At 36.5% G+C, this 12511-nt stretch overlaps 1 protein-coding gene across 1 annotated transcript; it reads right to left on the bottom strand.

Moving 5' to 3' along the window:
• Positions 1 to 226: 226 nt before the first annotated feature.
• Positions 227 to 817, bottom strand: LOC149910814 (uncharacterized). Its single transcript, XM_090106721.1, has one exon. The coding sequence runs from the start codon at positions 815 to 817 to the stop codon at positions 227 to 229; it is 591 nt and encodes a 196-aa protein (XP_089962847.1).
• Positions 818 to 12511: the final 11694 nt, after the last annotated feature.

Below are 12511 nucleotides of genomic sequence, written 5' to 3'. Positions count from 1 at the left end.
GATCGAATAAAATTGTAAATGTTTGTAGGGCAGGACATATTTTTTGTAACAGACCAATCTATGTTATTTAGTTCCTCAAATAATATTTTACTATCATAAAACATTTTATTACACATTATGGAATCACGCTGTATATGATGCGTACGAATACTTTCGCAAGCTAACAAAATAACTCGGTGATCTGCCAGAACAGTATCGACCACGGCCGTGCACGGATTCATAGTGGTTAATCGTGTAAATAAATGGTTAAATTTTGATTGGTAGCTTCTGGAATTCCTGCAATTTCAATAGTACATGCTAGCATTTTTTGATCAATTTCATTAATATGCTGTTCAGCAGCCGCAATCCGTAGTTCTAGATTTTTATTTTTGTTAATTAGGTCGGTGTTTTTGTTAAGTAATGTTTTGATGGTATTTTCCTGCCTTTTTACTAATTCTTCGAGATCGGTCATCTGTCCGTTCATATGTTCCATTGCGGTTGTTAGATCGCCGAGTTCGGCCTTGATGATTTTTTGCATTTCTCGTGTAATACTCGCCACTAGTTTTTTTTGATCGAGGGTCGAGCTGGAGCGGGCATCCTCGTCGTCTGAACTTTCGTCTGGCGTTACGAAGAAGGAAGAACGACTAGACACATTACTGAGACAGTGATCGCAGCTCCATTCCAAACCGTCAGAATTACGAAGTGCAGCCAGTTGCTTGCCGGTTAACTTTGCACAAACGGTTGACGCGTGGACTGATTTGTTACATCTACTACACTCTAGACCTGGCTGCTTTAGAGTTATATTTTTATTACAGTTTGCACATTTTTTTGTTGGCATCTTTTACACTTATTTATTATGACTTGAGTCGTAAGAACAGCAAATAAACACTTTGATTTTTACGTGCGATATTTCTTGCGTGCGCACTGTAGCGATGTCGCGGGTAGAATCGTAAATATACTTCGGTTTTATTCACATTAATGAAATAGTAGGTTTATTACTATATTAACTATTATCTCATATTATATAATATGTTAACGGAAATGTATGTAATCCGTCATTGTATAAAATTCTTAGGAAATGTATGTAATTCCTAAAATAGCACGGAAATGTATGAAATAAATTATTTTATACACATTGCCTAGGAAATCTATACATTTCCTAAATAGCAATCGGAAATGTAAAACATCTAAGATATTGGAAGGTACGCGGGACGAGGGGGGAGGGCCGAAAATTCGTAATCAGTTCGTGTTTTTTAAAACTACATAGAAATAAGAGCCCCACGAAGTGGGGCTCCGTCGGCTCGTGACCGTCTTTTTGTAGAATTTTGGAAAAAGATTAATTTCGGCAAGTTACAAAATGCCGGCCGTTTGTAATACGGCGAATTATACAATCCGACTGGGACGTGTACACGGAGACAGCGGGACGAGGGGACTGATTACTTACCAAATGAAAATTTGATTTGATTGAATATAAGTTGATTTAAGAAATGTTAATTAGTAAGATAATATGAACATATTATTATTATTTTACGGTAAGACTGTTACCTGATACAGTGTTTTATTACAGAAATCATTTACTTTATACATTTCCTAATACTATTTGGAATTATATGCAATTCCGAGGAAGAATATTTCCTAGGATATCTATGCATTAAATAGTTTATTAAACAATATTTTATACAATTCCTATATGGTATCGGAATTGTACACATATCCTAGGATTTGTATACAATTCCTTGATTTCATACATTTCCGGTAACATCAACACATCAACAAAGTCTAGGGATATTTTGTATTTTACGAATATCTAAAAATCTGTGAAGAATTGTGTTATACTGTAAATGGAAGAATTATAGATAATTTTAATGTCTTTGATACAAAATAAAAACATTTCATGATTTTTTTTAAATTTTGACTATAATTAGCAATTTTTTTTCGAAAATTTGATTATAAATAATCTGATTTTTCAGTATTTACGTTAATTTACCAGTACCCGGCAGCCCCGCTATTCCTGGCGATAGCGGCCATGGTCACGGCGGGGCAGGGGGTGCTAAGAACCTCCGGAAGAGATACGGCTATCAACGACGACGACTTGACCTGGCAACTTATAACACGTACTCTGCGGAATGACGAGAAAATATACGAACTGGAAGAAGAATTAAGCGGTTTGAAATGGGATATTATTGGATAGTCGGAGGTCCGAAGAGAGGGAGAAGATTCTTAAGATTCTTAAATCCGGAAACTTATTCTACCATCGTGAGGGTGACCAAAAGTCCCAAGTAGGGATCGGATTCCTTGTTAGTAAGTCGCTTGCAAACAATATTTCTGAGATAGGAAGCGTGTCGGCGAGGGTAGCTTATCTTACACTCAAAATGACCAAACGGTATTCCCTGAAAGTAATACAAGTATATGCACCGACGACAGCATATCCAGATGAAGAAGTAGAATCCATGTACGAAGATATCGCTAAAGCCATTAACATTACTAGAACACATTATACTGTGATCATGGGCGATTTTAATGCGAAAGTAGGCACAAAAAATGCAGGCGAGACAAGGATTGGACTTTTTGGAACGGGAGTCAGGAACCCCAGAGGACAAATGCTTTTGGATTTTATGGAGAGAGAGAGGGCCTGTACCTGATGAACTCCTTCTTTAAAAAACCGAAGCAACGAAAGTGGACCTGGATTAGTCCAGACGGATCTATTAAGAACGAAATTGATTTTATTCATTCCACGAAACGACATATATTTAACAACGTCTCAGTGATTAGTGGGCTTAAAACTGGTAGCGATCATCGTTTAGTTAGAGGAACGTTAAATATCAATGTTCGGATGGAAAGATCGCAACTGGTCAGACCCACTTTTCGTCGTTTAAATCCAAGTTTCCAAAAACAAGAAAGCTTTCAGCTCGAACTTCATAATAAATTCGCAGCGCTACAAGACCTTGATTCTGTCGACGACCTAAATGACTCCATAGTAAAAACTATATATTCAACTGGTTTGACGCATTTCAAGGCCCCCCGCAAAACTAAAAACCAAAAGATCTCGGAAGCAACTCTAAAACTCATAGAAGAACGTCGCCAAATGAGGTTACAAACGTCGACGGACAAAGAACATTACTCACAACTTAACAAGCAGATCTCCAGGTCACTGAGATATGATATTAGAAAAGCTAACACGATCCACATACAAGATACAATTGAGCGAAATAAAGGCTCCAAAGTATTTGCCAAGGATCTCATAGCCAGATGACTCAGCTGAAGACCGAAAGCAATGTTCTTGTTTCGTCCAAGTCAGAGATGTTAGGAGTAATTGAAAGGTATTACAGCAATCTATATGCTTCACAGATCCAGCCGCCAGTGAATGAAAAAGATAAAAGAGCCAAGCTTACTCGCCATCATACCGATGATATCCCAGATGTTAGCTTGTATGAAATTAGATCAGCTCTCAAACAAATGAAAAACAACAAAGCACCAGGGAAAGACGGTATTACAACTGAACTACTTAAAGCTGGTGGAAAACCAATACTACAAGTCCTACAAAGGTTATTCAATTCCGTTATCCTGAACGCTACCCCACCAGAGTCGTGGAGCAAAAGCGTAGTGGTTTTGTTTTTCAAGAAGGGTGATAAGACACTCCTAAAAAATTATAGACCTATCTCACTTTTGAGCCACATATACAAGCTTTTTTCCAGAATTTTGACAAAGAAGTAGTAGTCTCTTGACGTATCTCAAAAAAAAAAAATTTTTTTGGGAAAACCAAAACGGAGTATTGAAACTGCAAACTTTCAACTTTGAACTGATTTAATTAATTAATTTTGTATGTAAACGTATCAATTATTTGTTTTTTTTTTGTATCAAGTTTATGTTTTGTGAAACATGATCACTTAAAAAATGGTATGATTCATATCTTTAATTAAAATTAAGATTTTTTTTTAAAAAGGTTCCCAATTTCAGTCAGTATTATAGTGAAACTATTTTTTTTAAAGACCATTTTCGTCCTAAGTCTCTTTTATTCTGAAATCATTGTACAGTTTTTATCCTATTTCTGAAAAGTGCACTACAAGAATAAACTGCAAAAAATGCTATTGTGTCACATATCGAAATAAGAAATTTTATATTAAAAAAAACTGTGAATTTAAACACAATTTTCAAAAGACTTGTATTAAGTCACTTTGGCACAGAAAATCTTAAAAATAAACATAATAATCTCGTTCGTCTCGAAATCTGCAATTATAAAATTAAAAATAATAATATGAATAGAAACAAAACAACCTTACAGATTGTATTATTCATTTATAAATATCTTTTTCAAAGTACAATAATTATCACAATCATTCGTAAATCAGTCTTCAGGCAATGCTTTGCACAGCCAATGTTTATAATAATCAAGTTTAATTTTCTTTAACAAATACAAATACTTGTACTTAACAAGTTAACACGTTCGCTGCATTACGAGATCTATCAGATACCTTGCAGGACTTTTGTTTTGTGCGTTGAATATAATCGTGTTTTTTCACTCCTTGCGGGAGGATCTAACTTGTAAAGTTCTTTAAGTATGAGTAGGATAAATATACATATTTGCTTCCTACTTAAAGCTGAGTTCAATAACATTAAAAAATAAATTAGAGATGGATTAGGTCGCTAACGCACAGTACTGAAATTATATTCATTCCTTGCGTTAGGAGATATGTCGGTACTCGTGGAAACGTAGGCCTCGTAGACGCAAGAGAGGGAGGGTAGGCGGCGCGGGCGCTGCTTGATTCGGTTTAGTGTTGTCCTAGCATCGATGTGGGAGCTCGCTCGTTTTTGAAATAATACTCGCGTATCTAGGTGTTGATTATTTTTTATAAACAATGAGTTCTTTTAAAAGAAAAAAGTGTAAAAAATCTATTTATTTTGGTGAGATTTCTAACAAACTCAAACTCAAACATTTATTTATTCAATTAGACTTCTTCTACAAGCACTTTTGAAACGACATTCCATATTTTTAAAATTTACCACCGATTCGGAAAGCAGTATCTACGGAGAAGAACAAAAAATCAAAGCCTGATTATACTGCTGCATCGTCCAGTATAATAAAAATTTTGGAAAATGTTTGGAAAACGAATTGTTACCATATGCGTGCAATGCAAGCAATCAATTTGCTTACCATGTTTTAATGAAAAACACTTTGCATAATTAATAAAACTATTTCAATCGACAACTGACATTCCCATCACTACTTACTACACATATTGAACTATCTTCGGTTGCGGTACGAGATACAATCGATATCTAATTTTTTTTTGGTATTTGTAGTTTATTCAAATGTCATAACTGCGTGCGAACCTAGCAAAATATAAAACAATAGACTATCTTTCATCCACAAAAACTTCAAAGTATATGTCATTATTTTCTGGAAGATATAAATTATTTTCAAAACTGTATCTTTAGGAGACTGATTAGGTCTCAAACGCACCAAAGGGTGGGTAAGTTTCGAGATCTTTTAGGTCTCCAAAGCACCAGCGGAAAGTTCTTTGAAAATGATGGCGCAGTGAACGTGTTAACAATTACAAATCAATATTCATCGTTTAACTCAATGTTATAATAAAAAATCAAGAAACCTTCGTTATAAAAAGAGTGTGCAGTATACTGCACACTCGTAGCGTTGCCGACTGCCGTATACGGCAGTCGGCAACGCTATGCCCTATGCATAGCATTGCCGTACTGCACACTCTATAAAAAATCTGTATAGAATGTTTGCCTATGTAATTAAATTGAATCAATTATATAAAAAATCTCCTTAACATGTTAAAATTTATAATTCAATACTTTGGTAAACAACGCTATATAAAACTAATAACTGAAACGTATAGCAGAAGAGCCTGTTGTACTTATAAAAATAGTTAAATACATAATGTTATTATAAAAATCAGCATAATGATAAGGTATCAAATTATGTTCAATCAATGAACGTAAGTCAGTTTTTTTCCTCTCAGATTACACCAGTCTTTGGGAGTATGCTTTGGTCATAGCAATTTCTCTTATACCACTCATCTTCTTACTTTTGTTTCTCATGTTTACCTTGTTGAACTCATTTTGACTATAAGATGTTTTATAGTAAAACGTGAACGTATCCTCTTTAGTAAAGGAGAACGGTCACGCCCCATAGAAAAAAAACCCAGACCCGACAGAAACGAGACATATATCAGTTTTTTAGTTATTTTTTATATAACTTAATTATATAGTTTTTATATTCGAAATCAATGGCTAACACCCAAATATTGCCTTATGTTTTTGTTTAGGCTAAAAAAATACAAAATGCATATTTATCTACAAAATTCGTAAATATATGAAACTTGATGACGATGCAGTAGCTATGGGATGTATCTAGGTGACCTGGAGATGTAGCTGGATTAAATAATTTTTGAAGTTCTAGTACAACAATCAACTTGGGATTCATTAAAATTGTCATATTCGATGATTCATTGCAGATCAATAAAAGGCCGGCAAAGCACCTGTAACACTAGAGTGTTACAAGTGTTTATGGGCGGTGGTGACCACTTAACATCAGCTGGCCCATCTGCTCCTTTGCTTGCTACATAATTATATTATATCATTGAGGTTTCATGCATTTTAACAAAAAAAATTGGTTGTTTGTAAAGTAGGTTTACGATCGAGATGTTTACGTGATAACGTCTTATTGGTGGCAGCGCTCGAGATGAGACGGGAGATCGATCCGTCTCTCTCTCCTTATACCTGCGATCGCGCTCGTGAGGTTTTGGTGTGACACAAGTTTCTAAACATGTCACCCGACTAAAACGATTTTAAAAACGTTATCACGTTAAAATGAAACTAATGAGTCGTAAAAAAACTTTATTGAATTTCTATGTCCCTTAAAACATAATCCATACCCAATGCGGGGTGGTCAAAGTGATCTTGATATCTAGCCCACCCTAAATCATATATATAAAAATGAATCGCAAAATGTGTTGGTAAGCGCATAACTCGAGAACGGCTGAACCGATTTCGATAATTCTTTTTTTTTATTATATTCCTTAAAGTACGAGGATGGTTCTTATGTAGAGAAAACGTAAACATGTACCACGGGCGAAGCCGGGGCGGACCGCTAGTAATAGATAACACTAATGATGTGTGCGCAACTGCCCAATGTCCTTTTGCCATGGTAGCACGATATTCTGTTATTGCGTTTATCCCTTTTATGGTCTCATCAAACATAATATAAGTATAATACATTTTTGTCGTAACATGTCGTGACTGATCACACTGGTCACCTAGATACATCCCATAGCTACTTTATTGTCATTTAGTTACAAACATTTACGAATAATAGATATTACATATTTGCATTTTTAGTGTACCTCCTGAAAAAAAACATAAGGCAATATTTTTGTGTAAGCCATTGATTTTGAATAAAAAGAAATATAGTTTAGGTATATAATAAATAACCAAAAAACTGAGATGTCTCGTTTCTGTCGGGTCTGGGTCACAGATGACCGTTCTCGTTTAAGAATTTTACGTCATTCCAAGTCACATTGCCCTTATTTTCATTTTCACTGAAGTTGTAAGCCCATTTATCTTGAAACGTCATTAAGTCCCAGAAAAATCATACGTTAATTCTTGAACAATCAATGGTTTCCCGTTTTTTCGCGGTTTTTTTTTATTAAAGTGACGTATTGACAAGGTGCGTATATAGGTCCATCCTTTTTATTCCCTTGGATTTCCTTTTCAATGAGGCTGTGGACGTTGTTCCCTTCATTTTGGGTATGACCCTTTATAGACTGGATGTACTCAAAATGTGATACTGCGTAGGAATATAAGCAAGCTACATATTTATTTTTGATTTTTCCACAGCAATTGTCGAAATAAAACGTAACGTGGATGGCCTGACCCTGATGTTTTGCATTTAAAATCTCCAAATACTTAAGAACACACGATCCGATCTCGCTAGATCCGCGTTTCCCCTGAGTTTCGTCCCAGAAAAAGCTGTAGACATCTCTATAAGCTCCAATATCAGTTTTGTGTTCACTTTCTGTGTTTTCCTCAAGATAATTGTCTCTTTTCTTTAGTAATTCCACGATTGTGAAGTTGAGGCAATTCAGTTTTGTTTTGTAATAGAAAGAGGATGAATCACCGCTAGGACATTGCATAACTGCTTGCAGGTCGAAAACTGCACAAATTTGAGTTTCATCAATGTTCAGTCGATCATTGTGTTTCTCTTTTCGGGATAAATCTGTTTCTTTTAAATGACGATCATATTTTTCTTTTAGTTGTAGTTTTTTTCTGGAGAAGCAAGTTTATATTCAAAACATAGGTCGCATCTGTCTTTTTTGGGTTGGAAAAATCCAATATTAAACTCTTTTGTGAAAATGTCATAATATAACCAATATTCACATGTAGCTTTTCCTGCGTCGCGTTGATCTTTATCAAAATCTCTCCATAGATCCATTATGGTCTTCTCTCCACCTATATACTCGCGAGAAGTTGAAGACCTTAAATAATGCGATTCAATCCTAGGTATGCAATTAATGTGGTTCTTTACATCTTGATTGCTGGTTCTATCCTTTTTTTATTCTGGTTTTTACCTCGGTTATCTTTCTCTACGAAACCTTGCCCATCTGTCTTTTTTTTAACAGTTCTTATTTGCCTGTCACATAAACCTAACGAAAACTACCTAAGAAAGTTTTGCAAACTCTAATTTTAGTACCATTAACTGTAAAATAAAATGCATTATTAGGCGCGGGTCAAACACAAGCAGCGCGGGCGCGGGTGTGCCATAAGCGCACCTCTTCAACCTGTTTTGCACCACGTCCTTCTTCTACATTTTGTATGAAAGAACTATGGAAATAGCCAATAGCGCACCCGCAGCGCGCCGGCAGTGCGCCCGATGCGTGCCGCGCCGCTTGTGTCTGTCCCGCGCCTTAGGCTGTCTTGGTCTAGCCGCATTTGTGTATTTATATTTTGGTTTTACTTCTACCATGTAATTTCTTATAATAGATCTCTGTAATTCCAAGTTGCCTAATGCCCAATATTTTTGAAATAATAGATTTCTATCGATCTCATTTATGTTATCGAGACATTTGACTCTACATTTGCTAGTACATGGATATTTTATAGAACGAGCAGGAACAGTTTTTTTAGATTTAGTGTTAGACACATATTCTTTCCCAGTATTTCGCAAAGTTTTGGCAACAATTTGTTTCCACTTATTGGGATTTTGTAGACGTTTGCGGTATTTCTTTGGACCTTCTACAATAGAAGCATTAACATTTTCGGGATCACTGTCTGTAGTATCAGAAGACGAGGAAGTACTCGATGCGGATAATCTGACTGCACCTCCAAGAGGTAGACGAGGCCTATTTGAATACGAAGGGTCATCGTTACTCAATTCTGCATCACTTTCGTTCGAATGAATAGGTGACTCACAATATTTTTAAGTGGCTGTGTAGTGTTACGATATGCTGCAATTGTCCAGCAATTGCTTAGTGATAGAGGTTTGTCGTAAGGTGGTTTCAATTGAGGCTCAGTAAAAGAGAATGAAGAGTGGTTTGCTGTTTGCCGGGGGTTTCGTTTGCTTCTTTGAGTGTTTTTTGGATGCGGTTCGACATTAAGTTGAGAATAATCGGTATAAAAATCATATTTAAAACGTTAAATTGTTGGTTGTGAATGCAAAATGTTTACTTCCATTATTTTAGACCACGATACTTTCTGTCCTTCCTCATCTTTGACCCAGTTCCTGTTTTTAGTCAATTCTTTTATATCTATGAACTCCTTTTGCGACATTTCTTTCACACTGTACTTCTCACCATTAACTTTTGCATTCATTATAATAATTGCGTGTATCTGTTCAGGAGTGTAAACAACTTTATTTTTCAATTCGCGTTCGATACTGGAATGCATGGAGTCACCTTCACTTTGTCCTTGGCCAGTTTCAAAAAAATCTGTGAGTAATGTTCATTTTAAGTTAATAATATAAAAAGCAAATATAAATCTATTTTTATTCTGTCCTCCACATCCGTCAGAGTAAAAAGAAATATTTTTTATCCATCTTTCCGCTTCACTTTAAAGAAATTGCCATAAACAGCTTCCAATTCCTACTGCTCCTCTTTTTGCAATTGCATAGTGCCAAACATAGCAATAACCTTTAAGTCGAGTACTATCAAAGACAGTAAAATTATATATATGATATTTTCTCATAGTGAAATATTCCTACCTGCGATTCTGGAATGTTCAACACCTTTTCTAAGTCAAAGATAGCAATAGTGTGGATGTGGATCAACGGATTCTTTTTCTTCTTTTTTTATTTGACGTACTCAATCTTTCTTCCTTTGGTGTTGGTTATATTTCTCTAGCAACATTTCTTGTCGATCAGGATCGGCTTGTCGGTAAAGGTTACAAGTAGAACATTCATCTTTTTTTGGTTTGAAAAAGGATTATATAGTTACACTTACAATTTACTAATATACAAATACAGAATATAAATTAGATTAAAAAGAAAACATTCATTCGCCACCACGTGTTTACTGTTTTTGTTGATTTCACCCGTGACCTACTTAGATATTTTTCCCGAAAAACGTTATAAGAAGTTCTGAGAGTTTATTATCTTTGTGCGGGAAGGTGTATGGAGTATCAAAACACTAATTTAAGTAGGAAGCACGGTGGGGGGAAAGGGGAAAAGTATAGTTTTGGCGGAAGAAAGTTTCTATTTGTAGGTTAAAGCTTTGCCAATTTTGAGCCGATTTCCCCGGGACAAAAACCACGGGCTTTGTTTTAATATGACGCGTCTATTTACACTTATATCGTTTCACCATACACTGAGTTAAGGGGGATTGCCACCGCCCGGCTTGCCAAAAATTGTTTGTTTCTCCTGATTTATGGGTCCTAAAAATCCCAAAATTTGCACAGACACTTGTATCACCAATACACACAACACTGCAGTTCCGGTTCGCGAAGTCCCCGATATAAATCGGGACTTCCCAGCGACGCCGTACTTTATCGTCTTTTATCGTCCGTATTTGTCGTTTAAGCGCGCATCTATTGGTATATAACACTAATGTGTAAGTTGGACCGCGTTCGGGCAAATGACTGGTTAGGACTTAGGTTAGGATTTTTTTTTTTTTTTTATAAAAGCACCCGCCATCGCAGGGTGTTGTCTGCTTTTTCTCTAGAGTATAGTCTAGAGACATTTATTTTCTTTAATCAAATAAAAACACAATATTATTTATTAACAATTAGGGCCTTAATTAAAATACAGTTAAAATTACAATTACAAATTAGCAATACAAAAATAAATAAATACAAATTAACAATGTCCAATAAAAAGTTTAAATTGATTACAATATACAATAATAAAAAGTCACATTTGAAACATAAAATTCCAAATTCAATATTACATTTAAAACTTACATTAATTAAAACATTACAATAAAAATACAATTGAAACAGTACGGCACAACAATAACTTAACCCTAATATCACAGTAGCTTATCACAGTTTCTTTTATTTACCACCCTCACAATTCGTTCGCAGTATTCCAAAAATTCAGTCCTCATTTTATCCCCCAGGGTCGCAACTCGCAGGCAGATTCTCACCCGTCATCGCGATGTCCAATTTTTGCTCAGTAACATATCTATCTCTTGCAAAAATCGGACACTCGAGCAACAGGTGAGAAACCGTCTCGTCGACTCCGGGCTGACACAGGCACGATGGATTCTCCTTCAGCTTGAATCTGTTCAAGTAGAAGGCGAATCCACCGTGTCCAGTCAGTGCTTGTGTGGCGTGGTGTGTAATGTCTATTTTCCGTACTATTTTGTATGATCTTGGTGCAACGGGCGGTCACGACGATGGGATCTCCCTCGGGGGTTTTAAAAGTGGTGGTTCCCTTAATTTTGAATGCTTCCTCGTCTATAGGAACAAAACCGACGCTAGCGCTGAACGCAGCCATGTAAGGACCGGACATTTGTCCATGTATGACCTTAGACGTTGCGTTGTTATAGATGGCTGCGTCCGCCTCCTCGAGTCTGACCCTTAGCAGCGCAAGGTTGTTAAGCTGATAGGCGTGCATGATGTTTCTGCATGTTGTCAGACTGACCTCTCTGGTTGCCTCGATGATAGCACGGAATTCCAGAAAGGCGTTGATGATGTGGTCGAGGGGTTTTGCGACAGTTCTGTAATTTGGTGGATTGATTTGCCCGAAATCAGCCCGGGTTCGCTTAGTTCTATCCGTTGGCCGCTCTGTGGCCTTGTTTGGCGTTAGAAATCTCTCCACGGCTGAGGTTTGCCTTCCACTCGGGTTGCCTTCAGTTGGCCGACCCATGACTACTTTAAAGAAGTCAGAGAGGGCCTTCATTCGGCTCCGGGTTTCAGGGCACTCTTTTGCACTTTGTCTACTCTCTAATGCTGAGAGCCTTTCGGCTGCAATTTTTTGTTGTAGCCGCTCTGAGCCACTGATTGTTGGTGGATGGTTGACGCCGGTGGGTAGGTGATATGGTGCGGTCGATGCGGCGCGTGCGGGGGATTTGAGGTAGTC

This window comes from Colias eurytheme, chromosome 1, assembly GCF_061535395.1.
Source record: "Colias eurytheme isolate Ceu_HAF_F1 chromosome 1, ilColEury1 Martin Lab GWU primary, whole genome shotgun sequence".
Lineage (NCBI taxonomy): Eukaryota > Metazoa > Arthropoda > Insecta > Lepidoptera > Pieridae > Colias > Colias eurytheme.
This window is presented reverse-complemented; position numbering and strand designations above follow the sequence as displayed.